Below are 25,757 nucleotides of genomic sequence, written 5' to 3'. Positions count from 1 at the left end.
AAATTTATAGTTACAGATTAAAATGGAAAGGTAACTTTTAAGAACATGAAATTATATGATGTTAACAATTATGCGTTCTGTCTGAAAGTGTTAAAACACCAACCCAAAACAGATGTTTTACTAAGTATTGCTGCTTTTAAACCTGACACATATGGGCCCTGTAGAGCTGAGCATAGGATGAAAAATGGCTAAAGTCCATCTTTGGGGAGAACAAAAATGTTCCCTTGCAGAGAAGCTGCAAGGCTTAAACACTGCGAAAAGCACTATACTTACCTGATCCTTCTCTGGTGATGACGGGGGGACAACCAACCACTAAAGGGAGAAGAGGCTGCAGGGACCTGTCATACAAACCAGAAGAGTGTGTGGGATCAGAAGATTAGTTAAGTAAAAATGCTTATCTTAAAGTAATACTAAAGTCGGTTATTAAATTTTTTTTAAAAAAGCATGTCCTACTTGCCTGCTGTCTGCAGTGGTTTTACACAGAGCAGCCTGGATCCTTCTTTTCTCGGGTCCCCCGCCAGCGCTCCTGGCCCCTCCATCCTGTTGGCTGCCCCCATAGCAAACAGCTTGCTAGGGGGCAAATGAGCAGGTGTGCTTCCGAGCTGTGGCACTACATGTCCATTCACACACAAAGTTGTGGCCCGACCCCGCCACCTCCTTCTCCTGATTGGCTTACTGGCTTTGATGGGAGGGTCCCAAGGCAGCAGCAGGAGTCAATTGCTCCCACTACTAGCTCAGTCAATCAGGAGTGAGAGTCCCCGTGGATATCGCTGAATCGGGCTGGGGCTCAGGGAAGTGTTTGGGGGGAGGGGGCTGCTAAACACAGAAGGTTTTTTACATTCGTGGATACAATGAATGAAGGTAAAAATCCTGGAACCTTTAGAATCACTTTAATTGTACAGTACAGGACACAGGCCTTGTAGTCGTAAACCATGGCTGCTTAGTTTTCTTCACTACTTTGGCTGACATGATCAAGATCCAACTGCTTGCTGCCTTTGGTCTCACTAACAGTTTCCAGATCAGTGATCCTCAATGTACATTTTGGGAATTATACCTACACACTGCAGCAGCAAGGCTAGGATGTAATATTTTCTTCCATCACTGGATCCTGTGTGTGGTGCTCACCTTGGCACGTGTAATGAGTGTAGTTAGCTGCAGCGTCCAGGGCTGAAGTCCATTTCTATGGCAATTAGACCCTGAAAACCCCTTTGTGGGGTATGTATACTGTAATGGGTGCTGCATGGATAAGGCAAGACTGGTTTTCCCTATATTACTTGTTTTTACATGTGGGGTGCTATTCACTTAGTGTATTATCCCTCTTTAGAAGTCTCTACCATGTAGGTGGCAGGGAACATTTTATGGTTTCAAATTTTGGGGTGCTCCAACCCAGTGTTGCTGCTTGGGTGGTGACGTTCCAATACTATTTCAAGTTGACGCGCTTCTTCCTGCCATTTCCTGAGCATTGGCTGACCACCCAACTGCCTACCTTCCACAAACAAAGCAACAGGACATTGGTGAGTGTCTGGGTTATAGTAGCTTCTTCCTTGAAGACACAAAATACCCTCTCAGGAGGTATCCATTTTGGATTTTTGGATTTACCCCTCAGGGGATCCCCTGAAAGCGTATTCCTTCCTCAAAACTCTGTGGAATTACATTTTAGAGAAAAGGAAGTTATGAACAAATGGCCTCCTCCAGTAGTGGGTCCTGCTATTTCCGTTCTGAACAAGCATTTTGCGGGTCTGTTAAGGTTTTTCCTCCAAGGGTTCTGTTGATAGATGCTTAGAAATCCTACTAAAGGCAACCTTTAACTCTCTCTGGACCTATCTTACTACAGACCACTGTGGCCATGTCCGTTTGTCGAACAGTTAACTGGAATAACTTTTGTTCTACTCAGGCATCCTCTCAACTAGAGAGTGATTCCATCATTTTGTTGCAAGTTTTGGACACCCTAACCTTCCAAGCCTACACAGAAATTCTGCTCAGGATGACTGAGCACTCTCGGGGGGGGGGGGGGGGGGGGGAATCAGATCCATCTCGGACTTGTGGGTCCAACATGAAGCTTTTTGGAGCTGCAAAATAGATTCCTGCCCCTTCCTTGATTCCTATCTCCAATCTACCAGCTTCACCTCAATGACAGGCAGATTTGTGGAAAGCCCTGGGTCAACAAGATATCTGCATGTCCCCAAATTCCACATGAAGTCTGCAAAATCTGTCATCATATTAGGGATATCTCTGGCATCAGTGGCATCTAAAAATACCTATCTTCATATTCCTAGCATTCCCTCACACCAATGCTTTCCTACACATTGCTGTAGGAGACCAACATTTTCAATGTGACACTTTACCATCTGGACTCTTCTCTGCAGCAAGAGTCTTCACAAAAGTACTGGCTCTGCTATGATTTCAAGGCATCTGTCATGGAGTACCTAGGCGTCCTTCTGCGATTCCTCAGAAATGCTCCTGTTTTCTAACATTCAAAGTACAGTCCAGTTCTTCAAACTTTTGGTTGGCTTAACTTCAAGAAGTCTGCCCTCCAGCCTTTCCATTGTCTGGAATATTTGGGACTGATATTGGGTACAGCCCAGGCAAACAAATATTTCCTTCGTTAGAAGATTCCTTCTCTAAGATCCAACTGCCAAACTCTCGGATCAACCTGGCATCCCACAACTTGATTCTGCATGAAAATTTGGGCCAAATGGTACTCTCATTTGAGACAGTCTTTGCTCAGTTCCACTCTATACCCTTGCAGATTAACAATGTACCATGACGTGGGACAAGCAGATCCTTTCTCTGGATCAACCTCTACTGCTGCCCAGCCAGGCACAAGACTCCCTGACATGGTTATATTCCAACTTATCCCTAGAATAAAGGAAATCATTCTTTCCTTCTCTGGAATGTAGTAACGATGGATGCAAGCCTGATGGGCTGAGTGCAGTCTACAATTCACTGACTGTCCAGGGAACCTGGTCTCCACAGGATGCGATGCTCCCCTTCAGCATTCTGAAACGATAGCCAGAAGAGACTGACTCTGCTATACTGTACCCCTCCTACCTGGACACCCAGTCAGGGTGCAGTCTGACAGAGCCACGGCTTGACCTACATAATTTACCAAGGGGGGTACCAGAAGTCAGAGAGCCCTGAACGAAGAAAGCATCATTCTCTCCTGGGCAGAGAACAGCATTCCAGTTTTCTATCTACATGTTGGAAGTGTAAATCAGCAAATGGACTTCTGAGTTACTAATGCCTGACACCTTTTTTACTCGGGTGTCTGCATTTTTTACTGTAGAAGAGCAGAGAGGATTGCAGATGACAGGATGCTCTTTTCCTGGCCTAACTGAGGACCGTAGAGTTCTCCTGCACTGCTGAGTTAGATGCAATGTTCAGTTTAATTTAGATTTTTTTTTTTTTTTTTTTTTTTTTTTTTTTTTGGGGGGGTTTACAACCACTTTAATAGAACATGGATATAACTCATCACTATTTTTTGTTCATCAACTAAGTGATTTTGCAGTTGATATTCAGACGGCCTTTTGTGTCGTCGTGCTTCAGAATGAGCTAATATATTAAACATCAGAACTGCATTTTTATCTTCCCCAAACAGAAATAGTGGGCCCCAAGAGATGCTAAGTCTTTTCTGCTCTGCATTCTGAAAGCGCTTATTCCCTGCTGGGTGCCACAGATTTACTGTATACATAAGCCCCAGATGCAGGTTACCAGCTGCTACTCGCATAAAGCCCAATCTGTGACACTGGCACTCTCCTTTTAATGAGATAACAAAATTATAAATTAATTAAACACTCTTTCTTTGGATCAGATAAGATTTTTGTTCGCAAACAAATTTAGTGCCACAAACTTTCAAAACTGTAGCTTTGCCAGACAAGGGTCTTGGCTTTGGATATTATTTTTTGTCTTTGCAGCTTTTTAAGTGTCTTTATTAAATCCTCATGATTTTGTGCATATCAGCCGATATTTCAGGCTTACAGTGACAGTGCCTGCATTCCCTCCTTAGTAGCTAATGAGATGATTGTTTTGGGGGTAAATGATTAGGTGCTTGACAAATTAGCTTTGAATCTCGGAGCCATCTAAAAAGTTAGGAGTCAGGTTTTTTTTTTAGTGTATTGTGGATTGTAAGCACCTGGGACTTAAAGTGCCTAAAACGTGGTGCAGTTTTGGCATGAAAAATAATGGCACCTGAACTTGCATTATTGCAATCGGTGATTCTGCTGTGATCCCAAAATGCCCAGGTGTGAATGGAGCTGCCCTGGATCACACATATGCGATTCTGGATTTGTTTTGAAACTCAGATTTGCATGACAGACTAGATATTTTGTGTGGCGCTTTCGCCAATTGAAGTCTGAGGGGGGCACTTTCTCACCATTTTGAAGTCTGAGGGAGACGGTTTCTCACCAGGACACCTACCTTTACACTCACATGAACTTTAATGGCATCCCAGTCTTAGTCCATAGGGTTCAATATTGAGTTGGCGCACACGTTTTGCAGGTGTAACAGTGTCAACTCTTCTGGGAAGGCTGTCCACAAGGTTTAGGAGTGTGTGTATAGGAATGTTTGACCATTCTTCCAGAAGCGTTTTTGTGAGGTCAGGCACAGGCCTGGCTCGCAGTCTCCTCTCTAATTCATCCCAAAGGTGCTCTATCAGGTTGAAGTCAGGACTCTGTGCAGGCCAGTCAAGATCCTCCACCCCAAACTCACTCATCACTATATATATATATATATATATATATATATATATATATATATATATATATATAAAACACACATGGAGAAAGACCCTGGATGATAGCACATAGAGCACCTACTCTAGGTTGGGATGTTTGTGCATGTGGACATTGCTCAGTATACAAATATGTGGAGAAGGTTCAACAATTTCTGGACTCGCAGGGTAGGCGTATGTACCAAATAAATGCTTTCCTTAACTGCTTTTCATAGACATAAAGAATATATGCGGGAGGTGCCCCTAGCTCTGGTATATATCAAGATTTAGTTAGTGAGTCTACACTCTAACCCCCCTTTATTGAAAGTGGACATATGTTTCTGGTAGGGAATAGCACCTGCACTGTGCCTTGAAATAAATTACCTTGAGCTTGTGGCTTTAGGAGGCGAACCATTGTGTTAACCTGTTAATATACAGTCAGGTCCATAAATATTAGGACATCGACACAATTTTAAAATTTTTGGCTCTATACACCACCACAATGGATTTGAAATGAAACGAACAAGATGTGCTTTAACTGCAGACTGTCAGCTTTAATTTGAGGGTATTTACATCCAAATCAGGTGAACGGTGTAGGAATTACAACAGTTTGCATATGTGCCTCCCACTTGTCAAGGGACCAAAAGTAATGGGACAATTGGCTTCTCAGCTGTTCCATGGCCAGGTGTGTGTTATTCCCTCATTATCCCAATTACAGCAGATAAAAGGTCCAGAGTTAATTTCAAGTATGCTATTTGCATTTGGAATCTGTTGCTGTCAACTCTCAAGATGAGATCCAAAGAGCTGTCACTGTCTGTGAAGCAAGCCATCATTAGGCTGAAAAAAACAAACAAACCCATCAGAGAGAAAGCAAAAACATTTGGCGTGGCCAAAACAACTGTTTGGAACATCCTTAAAAAGAAGGAACGCACCGGCGAGCTCAGCAACACCAAAAGACCTGGAAGACCACGGAAAACAACTGTGGTGGATGATGGAAGAATTCTTTCCCTGGTAAAGAAAACACCCTTCACAACAGTTGGCCAGATCAAGAACACTCTCCTGGAGGTAGGTGTATGTGTGTCAAAGTCAACAATCAAGAGAAGACTTCACCAGAGTGAATACAGAGGGTTCGCCACAAGATGTAAACCATTGGTGAGCCTCAAAAACAGGAAGGCCAGATTAGAGTTTGCCAAACGACATCTAAAAAAGCCTTCACAGTTCTGGAACAACATCCTATGGACAGATGAGACCGAGATCAACTTGTACCAGAGTGATGAGAAGAGTATGGAGAAGGAAAGGAACTGCTCATGATCCTAAGCATACCACCTCATCAGCGAAGCATGGTGGTGGTAGTGTCATGGCGTGGGCATGTATGGCTGCCAATGGAACTGGTTCTCTTGTATTTATTGATTATGTGACTGCTGACAAAAGCAGCAGGATGAATTCTGGTGTTTCGGGCAATAATATCTGCTCATATTCAGCCAAATGCTTCAGAACTCATTGGACGCCGCTTCACAGTGCAAATGGACAATGAAGCAAAGCAGACTGCAAAAGCAACCAAAGAGTTTTTTAAGGGAAAGAAGTGGAATGTTATGCAATGGCCATGTCAATCACCTGACCTGAATCCGATTTGAGCATGCATTTCACTTGCTGAAGGGAAAATGCCCCAAGAACAAGCAGGAACTGAAGACAGTTGCAGTAGAGGCCTGGCAGAGCATCACCAGGGATGAAACCCAGCATCTGGTGTTGTCTATGGGCTCCAGACTTCAGGCTGTAATTGACTGCAAAGGATTTGCAACCAAGTATTAAAAAGTGAAAGTTTGATTTATGATTATTATTCTGTCCCGTTACTTTTGGTCCCTTAACAATTGGGAGGCACATATGCAAACTGTTGTAATTCCTACACCGTTCACCTGATTTGGCTGTAAATACTCTCAAAAGCTGACAGTCTGCAGTTAATACACATCTGGTTCCTTTATATTTCAAATCCATTGTGGTGGTGTATAGAGCCAAAAATGTTAGAATTGTTTTGATGTCCCAATATTTATGGACCTGACTGTATATAGAAGCCCCTGACCAAACCCCAGCTACGCCCTGAGGAATGCCCCAGACAGTGGCTGGGGCGAAACGCATAGGCAGTCCTGATGTCACCATGGAGTGCATGTTGGTGTGACTGGCAAGCTATGACATGGCTGGATACGCTGCTGCTTACCGCCTAGCCTGTATTGGAACCACTCACAGTGATTTCCAAATGGAGGAAAGCGAACTTTATCGGCAAGATGTGGTGAGATATGTATCCAGTTATGCCAAGTTTGCCTGTCATAGTCCAGCCTCTGTCATACTTTATCAGTCAGTTGCTATATACTATCACAGTGCAAATTCACATTAGTAGGCTGGACCCGGCTACTATGGAAGACGTAGCGTTTTTTGACTTGAGTGGATTACATTTACTTACCCGAAGAATTTTCTGTGTTTTAGGAGACTGTCTTCTTCTTGTACTTCTGTACATTTACAGAGATTTCCTCTTATACTTTGTGATATCTGAACAGTGGTCTTTTACCATAGTGGGACAATAGGGACTTTTGTAGCTTTTATATCTGAGGGGGTAGAGGTTTTTACTGGGTTGGATAGGTGCTGGGTGGGTCTTTTGGGGGTGGGGGAATTGGGAGGGGTTGGGAGGATTACACATTGGGGGTTTTGGCTTTTTTCACTGGAAGTTTTCATGATGATGTCCAATATTAATAAATATTGGTATCCTATACTAGATGTTATATCCTTTTGTAGTGTGACATTTTTATAATCTGTGGAATTAATTTCCCTCATGTCGGTTGTATGCTTTTATACTGCAATAATTGTTTGAGTGTAGTGTCCTAAAGAAAAATACGATTATTCTCCCTAGACCTCTATGTCCAAGAATGTACTCACCCCAATGACTATACCCATTACAAAGTCATCTGGGTCCAGATTTCGGAACAGTGTGGAGGGGCTGAACCAAGAGGTCGAGATTATCATTAAAGAAACTGGAGAGAAGGAAGAACAGCTCATGGTAAGTGCAAATCTTTTTTTTTCCCACTTTGGAGCCATATCCCAGTAATTGGTTCTTGATGGTAACTTGTTTTACCATTGGGAAGGCTCTTTTCATTTTTCTTCGCTGCACATGGAATCAAGAAGCATTTTTATTTTTTTAAGATTTCACCCTCCATATTATGGGTTTATTAAGGAGGGTGGGTTTCTCCAATATTCATCTTGAAGCATATATCCTTGTGGTTTCCCAGCATGGAGAATGCTCAGGCCTTCCTGATGTCAATGGGAACATTACAATGATTTTCCAGCATCTGCATCCGGAGGTAAGTTTTTGCTGTGTGTGGTTTTCTTAATTCTATTTGTTTTTTGTTTAAGAACAGAGTGCTGTTGAATATTCATTCGGTATTCATTACCTTATAGTTTTAAAACATAAGTATTGCAGAGCTTTCTACATTTGTATTTGACATTTCATATAATACTTGGTTTACCCATTATTTGTGTTGTGCAAGTCTTAAAGAGAATCTGCTTTTCCACAAAAAAAAAACCCCCAAAAGACTTTGTATAAATACTACATGTCTTGCATTCTGAATAGAATGTGTATAGATTCTAGTACAGTATTTTAAAAATAATTTTTCTTTGGTGTTCGGCAGTGTTGAATAAGGATTTCTGAGGGGAATCAAAACACAGGGTAGCTGCAGTTAACATCGGCAGCCAGAGATGTACATGCACAACTGAGGTCTGATTTATAGAAAAGGAATCCTGTTGCAAAATTCCAAACTATGGATCCAAATAGTCTCATTTATGCGCGATTTGTTAAAAATGGATTTTATTTTCTACATCCATCTTTAAACTGAGTTATTGAATCCTACTATGCCAACAGTGCCTTTGTCTTAAATGTCTTCTCCATTTTTAGCAATGTAGTATTTCCTTGCACATACTGCTTTAGGCAGTGCTTCTTGTTGATGAGCTTTTATTTCCTGGGGAATACACTCATGTTCCATTTTCCCATAATCCTTATTTGCTGCATATATTCCATTGAAGTGTTGCATAAATAAACATGCATTGAACGGTGCTCTTTGTGGTAATTGTTAAATTCTATGGATTCTCTTTAACATTTGCAACTTGCAAGCCTAACACAGTATTAATTTAAAATGATCAAATCAACCACCTACCTAAATTGTACATTTTTCTTCTAATGTCTTCTAAAGGAGGAAAGTTTACTTTGTGTAGTCTTTCAGTTTTCCATTTGCCATTTTAATTTCTAAGTCTTTTTGATGAAAAGAAGATACTCTTCATTTATATACAGTCATATTCTTTCTACTTTAGTATGTACTACTGCAGGATACTGCAGATTTTGTTTATCGAATTGTTTCCCATGGCAGCCACTTTTTTTTTTTTTTTTTAATTTTATTTTCTAACCTGTCCCAGAATAAGTAACATTTTGTTAACATCATGAGATCAATATAAAACAGATTAGCCCTGTATTTATAATAGGGCCAATCACTGGCACACATCTAGAATATGCCCTTGTATGTCTGCTTATGTGCAAAGCTACTTATATTTGACAGGAACATTATTTTCTCTAAACCCTGAGGAACATACAAGTGGTGTTATGGTTTATTTCATAAAGACATTGGTCTGTAATGCTTGCTTGGCCAGAAGTGTGCACAGCAGGCATTTCCAAATTTTTTTCAAAGCTGGAGGTACTATTTTCGGATTTTTGTATATATTTTCATTTTTTGGGACTTTAAAAAGTAAGCATTTTTGTTTTTCGCTATTAAATATTCAAATTCTATTTTTTATTTTATCTTTTGCAGACAGTATGTGGTGCTATTGAGGTTACTCATCACCACTTCTATTGAGTCATTTACTGCTATGCTGTGAGTAGTTTGGCCTGTGTAATTGTTTCATGTGCTATTTGGGTCTACTCACAACATGCACAGCTAAATCGATCACAGGAAATGGAATGGCACCCTTCCCTTTCTGCTAGCTCCTCTTTGGTATAAAGATCTTGATTTTAGAATTTTGTATAAATAAAAACTTGGGTGATTAAGAGGTGTAGCAAGGCAAAATGTCAAATAAAATAACTGTTAATGTATTAGAAATGGTGTGCTCCTACTATCTTGAACATGACAACATGGTGTATTTTTGGCTCTGGAGTTCATAACACGTCACTGCTTTTTTGATGGATTGCAAACAACCCAGACTTCTCATTAGCTCACATGATTTCTGGCAGGATTAACCGGTATTTTTGCACTTCTAAAATCAAAAAGTATATTTCCAAAAGGGAAGCAAATATGAGAGTCTAATTCAGAGTGTTCTGTAACTTTAAAAGCTAGTGATGAATAAATCTTTGGATTTCTTAGTGAATTGATCTTTTTATGTAAAAACATGCGTATCTGCAAATCCTATGGGTTGCTGTGTTAACATTGGACTATGGCTGTTCAGCCTCCAGAAGACCACTGTAATAATAAAACTGAAAGTTGTGAATGTTAAAGCAGAACTACAATGCATCTGAGCACCAGAAACCAAAAATGCTATTCAATTCATTTTTAATATTCAGAGCAAACTCCCCAATCCATTCTTGTCCCCATGCTTTATCTTGCTGATAAATCACTTTGAAAAACAGCCCCCCAGCAATTCTGGCCATGGTCATCTTGAGTAAGGGCAGATGACTTGTGTACATTTACTTCCTGGAATCCATCTGCCCTTAGCACAGGCATGTAGACAGAAGGGCGTGCTTAGCTGAGAATACCCCTAATCTTCTCCTGAAGAGTCCTGGGATGTATGACATAATTTGCCTAGACACGAAAGCAGGAAGTAAATGAAGATATGCTTAATAAAAAGTTTAAAGCAAGTAAATATGATAGTTTCCTATCTATTTACTAATGCTAGCATTATAAGGATTAAAAATAGTTAATGTTGGTAGAGAGAGAGTGAAGTTCCACTTTAACTATCAGGTGGTCAAGGCACATTTCTTCATCTTTAACTGCTGTCTGTTTAAAATATACCTGTCTCTAATTTACAAGAGGGTATGGAAAGCAGGCCCTTTCTGGGTTCAGTCATGCAGCTTTTCGGCATAGTTATGCAGAGTGAATTTAAAGTATATGTAAACCCTCACCTTGTAACAATCCATTTTAATAGAAATGAAAGGTAAAACATTTATGTATACATATAAAAAAAATTATATATTCCTTCCCCCTTGTTTTTATAAGTGATCACTTACCCTCTGTCCCATAAGGCTCTCAGGGAGGAGAAACGGCAACATGTTGACCTTCCCAGTGAATGGCTGTGCAGGGGGGGCAACGTGTCAGCAGAAGTCTTATCATTGGAGGAGAGCAGGCTAAGTCCCCAGCACAGCCAGAAAACTGACCATGCTGTACTCTTATGAACCCCAGGTGTTTTGCACAAAAGAAGTAATACAAAGAGAACAGGATACATATTAATACAAATACATGGTATAGCAGGCACATATCAGCAATATGAAATGTTGGGTTTACATATTTTACTTTGATATCCTGTACATTCACTTGAATATGTTTAAGAGCCCATTTACAGTATTGTGCTGCATTATGCTGCACTTTAGTATGCTTTGCATTAAGGTATCCTATACATTTGACTGGGCTGCCTAATGCTCAGAATCCACGAAAAAAGCTGAATGTAGTATATTGACAGTGCATTGCAATACACATTAGTGCGCTGCCACAGATGTTTAACCGCATGGTGCATTGTACCATTCAGAATGAATGGCACCACTGTGCAATATGTGCTTTGTGCAACTTCAGTACACCAATGTGAATCTGGCCTAAATAGGACACAAATGAAGTTCCGTTTTTTTGCTTTGTTACAAAGCCTGCAATACTTTTACATGGTTAATTTATTTTAAATTTTCCTTTTCTTGTGTTACATTAATTCCAGGACTAATTCTGGAGGTGACCTCTAATATCAAATGTTCTTTGGTATAGAAAAAAAAAATCTGTAGAATCTGCTAAAAATGTTAAGTTTCTGGATTTTTGTTGGCCTCAGTATTTTCTGGGTCTGATGCTGACAATGCATCCTGTGAAGTCAAAGTGAGCTCAGAATTCCAGATCTTCATGCCTGGTCACTGTCTAAGGCTGCATTTTACATATTGAGCTTATATTTTCTACTGAAATCAAAAGAACTGCATGTGTTTTAAAACATGCATATGTGAACCAAGCCTTGAACACTGAAGATCAGCATTACAGCCAGGTAACTCATAACTTCAGAAGTGGCCAACTAAAGCAACTTGCTCATTTTCCTTACTGCAGGTTTCTTTTAAAAGGACAAAAAAACTATTAGGATTGCTGAAGTTACAACTGGGTACTTTTTTAATTTTTTTTTTTTTTTTTATATTTCTTAAAGTGAACCTATTATAAGAGAAATGCCCATCAAATAGTGAATGTTTTCTGACCATGTTAGATGCCTGGTGGTCATGCTGACCCCCTGGCCTTCAGGGTAGGAACTACTCACCTCACCAGCTGTCAACATGTTTCACCTTAGTGGATGAAGCTAAAGAGCCAGCATGGCAACTGGGCACATGCTGGAGCTGATTCCAGACCTTCTGTTTACTTCTCTACTTGGTGCGACAATTACTCGGAACAAATAAAGGTATGGCAAGTGTCCCAACACGTCCCTGGCTTTGTGCTTGTTCAGGAGCAGTGATTTTATTGAGCATTGGTGCCAGGTTGTCAGCAAGAGTTAGCAGAGGTAGCTCTCATCGATCTGCTCTGACTTCTTTTTAAAGATCAACGTAACTAAGCACTAACACTATTTGTATCAGAAATAACCACTTGACATAAAGCCACTGGAATTTTAGAGAAAAACTACAATTGTTTTCAAGAAAGTAAAATGGTGTTCACAACTTCAGTCTATCGTCTATTTATGCTGGGATGTGAATTATTGTTCCTATGTATGCCAGTACTCTAGCATGTGCATGCTTGTTCATAGTGAGCAGGGAGTTGGCTGTTTACAGTCAGAGTTTTCAGATTTACAAACTTCTCCTGATCCTGTTTAATCAGTGTAAGCTCTGCTTTTAGCTGTGTGTGATGCCTAAACAGCTCCTTGTTTTAAAATATGCTGTTTTTCAAGTATACTAGAGCAGTTCTGTCATAGACTCCTAGACTAGACTGACTGGCCCCTAATGATACATTTCATATGTAGAGAATTGTGTATGTATTGCTGAAAACCTTTTTCATCTATTGTATTATGTGAGCGGGGAAGGGGTGGCAAGATAGTGGTCATTGTAACAGCCATACAGTAAATCATGTAACTACCATACTGTAAATCACACATCAATGCCGAGGCCTGTGATTGCTAAGGATTTCACGTCATACTTTATTCCTTCAAGGAGTAGTGTGGGATTGAAGAAGAAAACACACACCCTCCATGATGCAGCATCAATGTGATGCTGCAACTGTCCCACATCTGCTGTAAAACTTGAGAAACGAGCAATCGCATAACTGCTGATCACTCAATTCTTGTTTCACGGAGAGTGGTGACTGTCGGTCACCGCTCTGCACTCTGATCTTCAGCACTCACTAAATCTCTGGGCTGGAAGGGGGGCTGAAGCAGCTGGTTGTAGCTCTCAGTGGCACATTGAGAGGCTGAGTCAGCTGCTGATCAATCTGGTTGATCCTGACAATTTTGTTCTTACAGATCCTGAATTAGCACTGGCACATCAACTGATAGCGGGCATTGGCCTACTTTTAGCTGACTCTGGGTCACAGGAGAACAAATGTGCACTCTGTTACTCCCAAGAGAAGTGAGGTCAAAAAGGCTTTGGTCCTACGTTTTTTTAACCACTTTCCGACCGGCTGTTGTATATAACGGTGGCAGTGCAGGGTCGGGTGGCCGTTTATAAACGGCCTCCCCGCACCCTGCTTGTGCGCGCTCCCTGGGAGCGCGCAGCACCGCGATCCGGTGCCCGCTGTGTCCTCCGGACACAGTGAAACACCGATCGTCGAACGGGACCTCTGTACGAGGTCCCGATCATGTGATCACTGATTGGCCAATCCATGATCACATGCAAAGTAGTAAGCAAGATGTCACGTGTGACATCATTGCTTACTACGTGTGAAATCTGTGAATGATAACGGAGGTCACATGGTACAAGGCTATTCACAACAGCCTTGTACCATGTGACAAGCTGTGACCAATCACAGCTCACTCAGTACTTCTCAATGACTGCAAGAATGCAGACAAAGAGAAAGGATTGCTTTTACATCCTATATGGGTGTAAAAGCAATCTGTGTAAAACAAAAAAAAAATCTTCATAACCCCCCACAAGTAGTACAGTGTCACCATGGTGACACTGTACTGCTAGGGTGACTGTACTTTGGCCAAAATTTATGATGAAATATTATTTATTTGCAAAATTTTATTAAAAAAAAAAAACACTTTTTTTTCAAAATTTTGGGACATTTTCATTTACATAGCAAAAAAAATAAAAATCCCAGCGGTGAATAAATACCACCAAAATAAAGCTTTATCTGTCTCAAAAAAATGGTAAAAAATTCATATGGGTACAGTGTTGCATGACCGTGCAATTATCATTCACAGTGTGATAGCGCTGAAAGCTGAAAATTGCCCTGGTCAGGAAGGGGGTAAAAATGTCCGGTCTGGAAGTGGTTAAAAACTTGAGGCAGTGTATGTTAACAGTATGAAGTCCACAAAGTGACATCTTTTACACTCACAGAAGTTTTGTAAGAAACATTTTATGTGTGTGTATATAATATAGTAGCACTGTGTGAAAGTCTTAGGTGTGGAAAAAATTAAGAATGCATTCAGAACTAGAAGTAATAATAGTTTATTTTTATGGATTTAACAAAATGGAAAGTAAATGAACAGAAGATGAATCCAAGTCAATATTTGGTGTGACCACCATTTGCCTTCAAAACAACATTTCTTTTAGGTACACTTGCACATAGATTTTGAAGGAACTCTCCAGGTAGGTTGTTTCAAACATCTTGGTGAACTAACTACAGATCTTCTGTCGATGTAGGCTGCCTCAAAACCTTCTGTCTTTTTATGTAATCCCAGACAGACTCTATGTTGAGATCAGGGCTCTATTGGGGCCACACCATCACTTTTAGACTCCTTGCTCTTTACACTGAGGATAGTTCTTAAAGCGGAGTTCCACCCAAAAGTGGAAGCTCTGCTTCTATGCCTCCTCCCCTGCCACATTTGGCACCTTTTGGGGGAGGAGCAAGTACCTGGTTTTGACAGGTACCGACTTCCGGCTCAGCTCGCCGCAGCTACATATACTGTAGCTGCTGACTATTAATTTTAGAGCACTTACCTGTCCAGGGATCTAGCGGTGTCCTCAGCTCGAGCTGATTCTTCCTATGTTTAAAATATAAAACCTAGGAACTGGGTGCAGAAAAATGGCAGCAGGTGCTTTGGACTGATGAGTCAATATTTTTAAATAGCAAAAGGCAGTTTGTGAAGGTCTGGAGAGCGTTACAATGAGTGTTTGCAGGAAACAGTGAAGCATGGTGGAGATTTCTTGCAAGATTAGGGTTGCATTTCTGCAAATGGAGTTGGAGATTTGGTCCGGTTCATTGGTGTTCTCAATGCTGAGAAATACAGTCATATATTTATCCATTATTCCATGCCATCAGGGAGGCGTTTGGCCCCAAATTCATTCTACAGTAGGACAATGACCCCAAACATACAGCCAATGTCATTAAGAACTATTTTCAGCATAAAGAACATAAAGAAGGAATCCTGGAGGTGATGGTTTGGCTCCCACAGAGCCCTGATCTAGACATCTTCGAGTCTGGGATTACATGAAGAGACAGAAGGATTTGAGGCAACCTCCATCTACCGAAGATCTGTGGTTAGTTCTCCAGGATGTTTGGAACAACATACCTGGCGAGTTCCTTCAAAAACTGTGCAAGTGTACCTAGAAGAATTGATGCTGTTTTGAAGGCAAAGGGTGGTCACACCAAATATTGATTTGAATGTAGATTTCTCTTCTGTTCATTTACTTTCCATTTTTGTTAAATACACTAACACTTCTATTTCTGAAAGCATTCTTCATTTACAGCATTATTTGACTAAGACTTTTGCATAGTACTGTATGTTTGGTAGAGTTCTTCACAATTTCAAGTACTTCTAATCAAGATTACTTAAGCCTTACTTAACGGAATGGTACCGATCGACTGGCAATTGTGGTTCTAATATTCAAAAAAGGATCTAGATGTATGCCAGGTAACTACAGACCAGTCAGCCTAGCGTCATTAATTTGTAAGGTGTTTGACATCGATGGCCATAGTAGTTGAGTCATTGACTTGGAACGAATGTGCAACAAGTGAAGACAGCGCTATTTCTCTGCATATTTACTTGAGTTCTATGACTCAAAGTATTAACACTAAAGCAGACACCTAGTTTTTTTTTTTTTTTAAATCGGTGGCAGCCTTTGTATTTTCCTCATCTTAATTGTGTTCTTTTGTAAACTCTAGTGAAATACTGTACATCAGGTTTGACCCCTGGTTTTCTGGTGAATTGGTCCTCTAGTGTTCAGTGTTATTTTAGATTATCTAACATGGTGAAGAAGAAATATCTGCATAATTGTTTTTTGTCTGTATGTTTGTTTGTTTCTTTTATAGCCACAAGATATCCCAGATGGACACCGTGCTCCGCCACCTCTTGCTCTTCGAAGTGTAGATACGCAAACGCCTGGAAATGATCGGAGTAACAATAGCAGCCGTGCACAATCCATATCTCCAGCTTCGTTCATTACCATATTGAATGATTGTAATGAGGAAAGCCCATGTCCAACCGATGACACACTGGCAGATCCCAGAGACAAAGGTATAATGGTTTTCTACTTATCCTTTATGTTCTCCATGCACGTTACAATCTGAAGACAATTGGTGTTAAATTTACCAGAGCTATATAATAGGAGGATATAACTAAACCATCCAATCCATTTGTTCCTAGTCAAGCAGACCCTTGCACTACATCTACACTCCACTAGGTCTAGAAGACTGTACATTTAGATTGGAAGCCTACATCCAGAACATGAGCAGAGTATTCCTGGTGATTTTGAAACCTGCTTTTTTTTAAGGCATTTTTACACAAATATCAAGATTTAGGCATTTTGGCTGGGCAAGTGGAGGAGAGCAGGTTTAGAGGGGCAAAAGTGTGCATATCTCATGTTTATAGGAGCTCCTGCTGAAGTGTTTGGGGTCCAAAATGCGTGAATATGCTCATAGTGCATGTATGACCCATCTAAGGCCAGCTTTAGTAATGAGTGGTGCTTGGAGATTTACCATAATGTTACCTTTTTGTACTGACTTTTTTTTTTATTGCTCCTGCTTCAATGAGTTCCTTTTGAGCCAAGCTCCAAGTTTTGCCACTAGTGACCCGATCACTGAGGTGAAACTGACACCACATTTAATGTGCATCATTCTCTCAGGCCAAGTATCCATCAATATCTTGCTGGTTTGGCCATCAAGGGAGCAATACCATAGTATAAAAAAAGTGGCCTATTGGTGATCAAGTCAGTTAGCATTTCTGTAGTTAATAACTGAGATTATGCAGATGAGCTGATATGGTATACAGGCAACCAAAGGATGTGTCTTTCATGCCTACCCTGCTTTAAAAGAACAGTAATTCAGTGGTAGATGAGATGACCGTTCTGTTAGTAATCTTTTAATCTTCCAATGTGTTGCAATGTAGCTTTGTAATTCTACATTTAGATAGAGGCGGTCATTATTGCAGTGCTGCACAATAATTGTACTTTTCTGCACCTACTCACAAAAAGTTGGTCGGCTAACTCTCAGGGACCAAAAAAACATACTTGTGTGTGACTGACTTATTGTCAAAAGTTTAAAATATAAAGACTAAGTTGTCAATAAAAGTTTTGTAGTGACTAATCTACAAATATCTATATTTAATTCATTCAGTTTTGTTGAATTGTGAGTCATAGTCAAATATTGAAATGACTGCCAAGTATGTACAAAATATTATTTTATGGAGTGATTCAAGAAATGTACTAATCACTAAATTGCGCCAAATGATACTTTTAAATATTATTATTATCCAGTTAGCTGCCACTTTAAATTCTATGTCAAAACTTATTTAAAAAATTCCACTTTCAATACTAGTGATTTATTATGCGCTGCTAATAATCACTAGTATTGAAAGTGGTATTTTTGAAATAAGTTATGGACAAAATATGCTTTTGCTTTATTATAATTGGAAGGTGTTTAACTATAGGAATAGACTCGAGTGTAAAATACACTTTTGATACTGCAGCAACTTTTCACGTCATGCTTGCATAGTTTTCTTTGTTCCAAATCCTAAACCAAGTTAATATATATAAAAAAAAAATAGATGTCACCAACCGTACATGAAATCTTTAGCCTTTTTAGGACCTCTCCTCCTTAAAATTCTAGCTGTCTGCCATGCTTCTTTTGTCCTCAATAAATTTTGTGCTAATTCAGAACAAGCATGTAGTGTTCTAAATCTAATGGCGGAATACTTGTTCCAAAAAAGCAAAATGAAAGCTGACAGTTTCTGATGGAGCTCAGGAAGGCAGTGCACATATTGTTTGTGATTTTTATTTTGCATATTTATTTCATGACTAGTTACATTTTTAATTTTAAAATTGGGCTGATAGAAATTTTAGGAATTAAAGGTGACAAGAATGAATGCATAGTAAATGTGGTGACGTGTTAAATGCAATTATTTCAAAGATTGATTGTCCACTGTATTTTTATTTACATTGTAAGTCTATTGCTCTCACTTCTTTTTCATTCATTGTAAGTTTATAACGTGCAGTAAATCATTTTTTCCTGTAGAAAATGGAAATCATTCTCCTCTTCCCAAGTATGCTACATCTCCGAAACCAAATAACAGCTACATGTTCAAGAGAGAGCCGCCTGAGGGCTGCGAGAAGGTGAAAGTGTTTGAAGAAGGCTCGTAAGTGTACCTGTCATCACACCATTGGCTGGTTGCCACTCTGTCAGCCCTTATCACTTTTAAGTCACAGACCTGGAGTAAACATGAATGTCATTTAAAGCCAGCATTCCTTACCTCTATGCTTGTTGCAGATCAGTGATTCAAAGTACTGGAGCTAAAGCATAGGCATGATAGCTAATCAACTGCTATTTTCAGGAGGGCAGGTTGCCAGTGTAAGCCTGGAGAGAGACTTGATTTGGCCCCACCTAGTAACTTTTCTGACCTGAGGTTTTCTTTTTGATGACTTGAGGGACTAATTTTTGTAACCTGGTGCAAAGAAAGTGATAAAACTGAAGCCTGTCTGTGTAAACAAAATTATCCCTGTTACCTAGTTTCATAAATTGCTGTTTACTGTCGGTCTTCTGTATGTATACAGTATACCATCTGTAGCTGATGATTAGACCTGTGCAGTGTTTAAGGGCTATTTTTACACAATCCTGCCTACAAAAATAAATTGCAGATTTAACATCTTGCTCAGATTTGCTACTCTAGTTCATGGAATAAAGTTTTTTGAAAGGATTGTACACTTTTACTCTGTGCATGCTGAGCAGACAGCACTGTCTAGAGAGAAACTGTCAATCAGGTACCTTGAATGAGGAGCTGGGGGTAGGATGGCTTGGGGTTCAGGACTGTGAGGCTGCCTGTTTATGGGTTAGAATGTAGTCCTGGGTGTGCACACGTAAGGGTGGTTACACTGGGGCTCCTGGGGACCCTGAAAGAGAATGTGGCCACCCTCCAGGCAGAAATGAAGGAGAGGGGGAATTTCGAAAGCTTAATGTAACAAAATGACAGTCTAAATTTAGAATTGCCTATGTACCCAATGTAAGATCAGGTATGCTGCTGTATATCTTGTTTTACTGGAAAGGTTAATTATTTTAAAGCAGTGCTTAAGCTGTTTGAGAAAGAACTTTCCTTGGGTAAAGTAGCTTTCATTAAAATCCCAAGCAATTGACCATGATTTAAAGCACCTGTGCAAGGTGAAGGAAATCCTGAAAACATGGCCTGTTGGGGGTTCTTGAGCGCAAACCACTGATTTAAAGTAGATCTGTGCTTTGGCCATGCAGGGCAATAAAACTGGATTACTTTACTCCCATCCTCTGCAGCACATGCTTGTGTTTTCTTTGCTCATGAAGGCTGACTGGAGCTGTGGCAAAAACAAATAAAAATAATTAGTAGTGATGAGCAGGTGATGATCAGTCTTGCTGCTGTTATTATTATACAGGATTTATATAGCGCCAACAGTTTGCTCAGCGCTTTACAATATAATGGGAGACAATACAGTTCAATACAAGAGGGATAGGAGGGCCCTGCTCGTCTTGTTCTTATTTGACATCATTGGTGCATTATGATTGGTTCAGTGCTGTCACATGGGGTTGGGGGGGGGGGGAAGAGTTCTAAGATCTATGACTAGACTAGAGTAAAATTGTGCTTACAGTGGTACAACACCACATCTGTGCACTGCATTAATTCATTTGTAATATTCAGAACAAAATCCCCAACCAATACATGTCTCCATGCTTTTATTTTGCTGAGAAATCACTTTGAAAAGCAGCCCCCTAGCATTTCTGGCTGTGGCCATTTTGAGTAAGGGCAGATGATTCATGTAGCAATGACTTCCAGGAATCCATCTGCCCTTAGGAATACAAGCAGGAGGGTGTGCTTAGAAAACTCTCCTCCCCTCCGGAAGACTCCTGGGATGTATGACATCATTTGCCTGGGCAAGAAACCAGGAAGTAACCAAAGAAATGTACAAACAAGTTAATATGATATACGCTGCTAACAGCATGAGGATTAAAACTTGTCAGTGTTGATCGAGAGAGTGAAGTTTCAGCTTAAATAAGGTTGGTTTCCTAGAACTACTGGCTAGTAAATGAAATGTTCTAGTTTGCAGCTGGGTAGGGGGGATTAAAGTCTGTAGCATTGCTTTGCATGTGATAGCACAGGTTTGCTTTAGAGTACAAGAATTAACAAAAACCTGAAAGGGTTCACCCAGCACCACTTCTTCTCTAGTAGGCTCCTACAGACCTTGGCAAAAACATGAACTGTACTTGGCTCTCAGGATGTACAAAGCTGCATATTGTATAAGATCGTATGTTAGTGCTAGTTTATATTTGTGAGGCGCAGGCTGGCAGGATTGTGTATGTGTCACACAGTCTTTTCGCATACACATGGTGAGGGGCTCCAGGATTTATGGCCGATGTGTAAAAAAAACTAACTTTTTGTTCTGTCGAAAATCGTAAGTCTTTTTCTGGAGCCAGGAGGCTTTGTCGAGCTTTTTCGGTGGGATAAAGCCTCCATTCCTATGTCCATATCTTATCTGGTAGCCAGACCTAATTATTAGTCTCAGTTGTCCATAGACCTATTAATGTGAAATGTGTTAATGCTCAGGGCTCTCCTGCTTTGTGCTGTCGGGAGCTGCAGCTACCTGGAAAGGCTGAGCGCTAATAGAACACTATAAAAAAAAATGGTGCAGTTGCTCACTGTTTGTGTTGGGAGTCCATGAGCACTGTTTGTGTTGGGTGTACCTTTTGTTAGTCAGGAACTGACATTGGGTAGTAGCTCAGACAAGCAGATGTTTTATTTCATGCTATAAACTTTCTATGCAAAGCCCTCTTGTATTAAAGTTTTGTTTTGCGGTCTTACTGAACAAAAGTGGAAGACAAACCACCTGGGTGGCTCTGAATTATGTATTATTTAATGCAGTGTTTCTCAACCTTTCTTTAGTAAAGACACCCTTTAAATTTTTTTTTTTATCTTAAAAGCACTCCATTCTAAAATGTAAAAACGAAACCAGTAGTTTTACATATCGCAGCAGCATCCACATATGTAGGACATCCAGCGTTGGTGATTTATTCTTCCAAAGAAAACACTCGAGTATTGTCCTTGATACTTTTCTTTATTTGCACTAACCACATTTTTAGACAAGCTTTCTGGATGTTTCCCCTTATTGTCTAAGCAGTAGTGCTTCAACCTGGAAAAAGGGGACACACCCCAAAAGCTTGTCCTGAAAATGTTAATGTTGGTGCAAATAAAAAAAAAAAAAAAAAAAGTATCATGGACCGTACACCATTCATTCTGCAAGAGCACAAACGCAGCTACAGTTACTTCAAGCATTCTTCCAAAGCAAATACAACTTTGCATGTTGGTAGTGACTAGTATTGCAATGTTTCTCTCCCTCATTCAGCAAATGTGACCCCAGTGTTGATAGAGAGGGGCAGGGGAGAGGCAAACAAACTTGCTGTGCAGGCGTCCAATGTCCTCCTTATCAAGCAATGACATCATTGGTTGTTAGAATGCTGGCAGCTGGAAGGTTGTAACAGTGCACAATGAAAACATGTGGCTGTGTGTAACTAAAAGGCAGTCTTCATCCACCTGCTGGCTTGTATAGAATTTTTGGGAAACTTTTAGCCATTTTGCCAAGTCACCCCTGAAAAAACCTTAAGGCACCCTGATTGAAAGTTTGACTCATGCTTCTGATACCAGTTGAGCCTGTCCCGAATTTTGAGCTGGAAATTGAATCTTAAATGGTACAGAAAAAAGTGCCGGACAAAGGTTGTACAGCCAAAATGGGGGATATTTTAGGCAGTGAGAGACCAAACTCTCCTATTAAAAAATTACAATTTTATTTACATATAGACCATGACAAAAAAGATAAGATCCAGGACCCCCTGTCAAAGAAGGGAGATGATTCCTGGCATTAACCCTTTACATGTTGTGTAGTACACACAGCCATATTGGATAATTACTATTGTAAAAAAAGTTACTATACAATTAGGAACGGTCAACGCGTTTCACCTGTGCATATGGCTTCTTCAGGACCATGGCTTCTTTTGTAAAGGGAAGCAGTACTACTATATATAAAAACGAGAAATATGTACACAATTACATATAGCAAAATAATATAACATGTACATGGAATATTCAAAAGTTATTGGGCTTACATTAGGAAGCTGCAACCAGTGAAAACCCAGCTTCGGGGGGTGGACGTAGGGGGCTCAAATGTAGATCGCTCAAGTAGGATGCATAAGGACCAGTCAAAATGTGTCTAGAATCCTATAAATGGAGCACATAACACCACTAGCAAGATGCTTGTATATATTCAGAAGTTCCCATCTATTCGTATATATTTATTCTAATAACAGGTAGGTATACAGCTACCAAATTGCCAAGTACCTAATATATCAACTAGTACTCGTGATGGCAGTAAATTGTTCCAACTTATGAGATGGAGTGAACCTTAAATGGTAGTGGTAAGGCAAAGCACAGAATCCAGTAATGGATATACAGTAAAACTTGAAAAATACCCTTTTGTCTGTTTTGCTTTGGAAGCAATATTTGGAGGAAGTATGTTCTATTACAGGGTTTTGCCTATAGCATGAATGTTTAACATCTGTATCAAACAGCCTTTTCTGTGGGCGGATGACAAGGTTGTATTAATTATAGTATACCTCGATTCAGCTTCGAAATGGCCCATCATCTTCATTTAGTAAGATTCTTTTGCTCTCACATGTTGTGAAGGAATTCATTCATTATTAATTTGTTGTGTTGTATCTCACAGAATATAAAACAGAATTGATAAAGTGTGCAAGTTTGTTGGCAATTTTTATCCTGACTGTAGCACTAAATATAGAAGTAGTAATACCATATTTTTTCAGTTCATATCTATTAGTCCTTCTTGATAATGCCTTTTTATCTAATTCTAGGCCAAAGCCACTGCAAGAAATCCCACCATTCTATTGTCCAGACAAGAACAAAGTAAACTTTATTCCAAAGAGTGGGTCTGCCTTCTGCCTTGTCAGCATCCTGAAGCCTCTTCTACCCAATCAGGAATTTACCTTCAAAGGCACAAACCACACTTTGACCGTGCCTTCTGGTATCCCTCCTTCGTTGGTTCAGAATTTCAGCATGGCCTCCATATCATCTAACATGGAACAGGAGCGCAGTTCTCGCGGTACAAACACACTTGTATCACCAATGTCTCTACTGCACCCTACTGGCCAGATTGATGAGGAAGAGGACTAAATATGGGGCATCTTTCTCCCATCTGGAGGACTGCACTGATTTCAAGATGAATGACTCTAGATGCAGTATTTGTCATAAACTGGTTTAATTGCTGAACATATTTCTGAATTTGGACGAACAGCATGCCTTACCATTGATGGTATTGAGATGAAGTAATCTGCTCAGTGTCTGATACGGGAAAGGGCTTTAATTAGCTTATTCTTGTCACTTTTTTTTTTTTGTTTAAAATCTGACAAACGCTGCCAGTGTAACTGCCATAATGTCTGGGGAGCTTAATGATGATGAACTGGTAGAAGTAATACCAGCATTCCCATTATATGGCCCAATCTTTATCCGACTGTTATAATAGGAGTATGTGTAATAGACGCCGTGTATGGGGTAGTGTTACACTGGCTCTGTCTGAGCAATGAAGTCATATCATACATTGGAGCACTGTGTTCTGCTCCTTATGGCCGCACCGTGCAGGCAGAACATATCAATTTAAATGTGCTGTAGAGTGACAGGATCACAGCTCTCATTCTGTTGTATGATGCAAGTTTCCGATGTCCAGTATACTGTAGATTCAGAAGGTGCCGTTGTGCAACGGCAGTTGTTGAACTTTTACTCACATGATTTGTGGGTTGCTAGAAGAGCATTGCGCTGCAAGCTGTGCTTCATAAAAGCTAGGGGTATGGAAAAGCTGCTATGCAGGAGATTGCCAGTGCTATTTATTAAATTAGGGTAATGTAACCATAGTGAAGTGATTCAAGGTGAAAAGACATGTAATTTTACTTATGCACCTGTACAAACTACATATGTGTTGAGAACGTGGGAGTTTATGTGGGCTTTTCAGCTGTGGGACCAATCTTTTGGGATATATTCAGGAAATGTATATCTGTTAGAGCCCCTGTCAGGAATGGCAAACTGTAAATAAATGAAGATAAGAGGCCAAGGATATCAAGCTCTAGTTATTAACAAGTATTACTGTGTTACATGGTATTAAATGTAGCTTCTGCATTTCCCATGTATTCCAACCAGGGTCATGTTTATCATACAGTCTTACACCAATTTGTTGCTGTATAAGTAGGATGATGTTTCCATTGTGGTAAGCAACGCCACATTGGGGTATAGTACGGAGCTTTGTTTTTGTTTTGTTTTTTTAACATTCTCCTTCATTGAGGGACACAGAGCTTAAAGACAGTTGGGTTATACGCTCACCAACAGGAGGGATTCAAGCAAAAAAAAAATACACACCAATGAACAACCTGGTATAAACCTCACTCCCAGCATGCCCCAGGTTTTTGCTAGTGTCCTAGGAGGATGGATGTGAATGCCCCCCCCCCCCCCCCATGAGTTTTTTTTCTTGTTTAATTCGTACTTCATCTACATTCTTCATGAGCTGGCCCCTTATGCAGCTATCTAGCTTGGAGCATCCTCAGCAATAGCTGTACCTGGACCCTTCAGGACTGGAAGATTGCTGGACCTGCCAACAATGTGACTTTCAAACACTGGGCTCTGCTTGTGGTGCTTTCCAGACCACTGTGTACTGCGTTAGAGCAGCAGGAACCTCTTTGTTAGAACAATTGGGCACCTTTATTTGCACGCAAACCACCCCCCCCAAATTATGGAAAGGGTTACATGCTGAGGAATTGAGTGTTTTGTCAGCAGCTTTCAGTGCTTTTTCTGCCTTCAGTGTGAAGGAATATCTTCTTACCACTGCTTCTTGTTAAGACACATGCAGATTCTCCTGTGTTGGTCCTTGCTGCCTCCTACAGTGACCTGCTCACATTCGGCCATTTCAGCTCTTTTGTATTCGTTAAATGGTCCCTACTTGGTGCAACATGTCGGAGCCTAAACAAGAGGCATCCTATACACTGACTGCAACACTAAATAAACTGACACCTCCCAAATGTTTTGTAATCCTATACCTGGTTGAGGAGGATTTTATTAAAGTGACACTAAACTCAGATTGTTTGTAAAATAAGTGCAATTTGTTTAAATATAAGTAGAATGTAGCTGCGATTTCTGTTTCATC

General features: G+C 40.2%; 1 protein-coding gene across 2 annotated transcripts in view; it reads left to right on the top strand.

The window, feature by feature from the left end:
- The window catches only part of FAM117B (family with sequence similarity 117 member B), a 72,060-nt gene extending 47,317 nt beyond the window's left edge, over positions 1-24,743 (top strand). The window contains exons 5-9 of one of the 2 annotated variants that reach the window (XM_089670444.1): positions 7,608-7,754; positions 7,984-8,055; positions 16,363-16,567; positions 18,562-18,682; positions 23,425-24,743. In XM_089670444.1, the coding sequence (XP_089526570.1) occupies positions 7,608-7,754; positions 7,984-8,055; positions 16,363-16,567; positions 18,562-18,682; positions 23,425-23,743 (864 nt within the window). In that variant the 3' untranslated portion in view covers positions 23,744-24,743. The remainder of the gene's footprint in view (positions 1-7,607; positions 7,755-7,983; positions 8,056-16,362; positions 16,568-18,561; positions 18,683-23,424) is intronic. The other variant, XM_089670453.1, reaches the window with a different exon arrangement.
- The last annotated feature ends 1,014 nt before the right edge of the window (positions 24,744-25,757 follow it).

This window comes from Staurois parvus, unplaced genomic scaffold (genome assembly GCF_062004578.1).
Source record: "Staurois parvus isolate SC_StPar_1 unplaced genomic scaffold, SC_StPar_1.0 ptg000011l, whole genome shotgun sequence".
In the NCBI taxonomy this organism is placed as follows: Eukaryota; Metazoa; Chordata; class Amphibia; order Anura; family Ranidae; genus Staurois; species Staurois parvus.
Note: the sequence above shows the minus strand (reverse complement) of the source record. Positions and strands in the feature narration are given on the sequence as shown.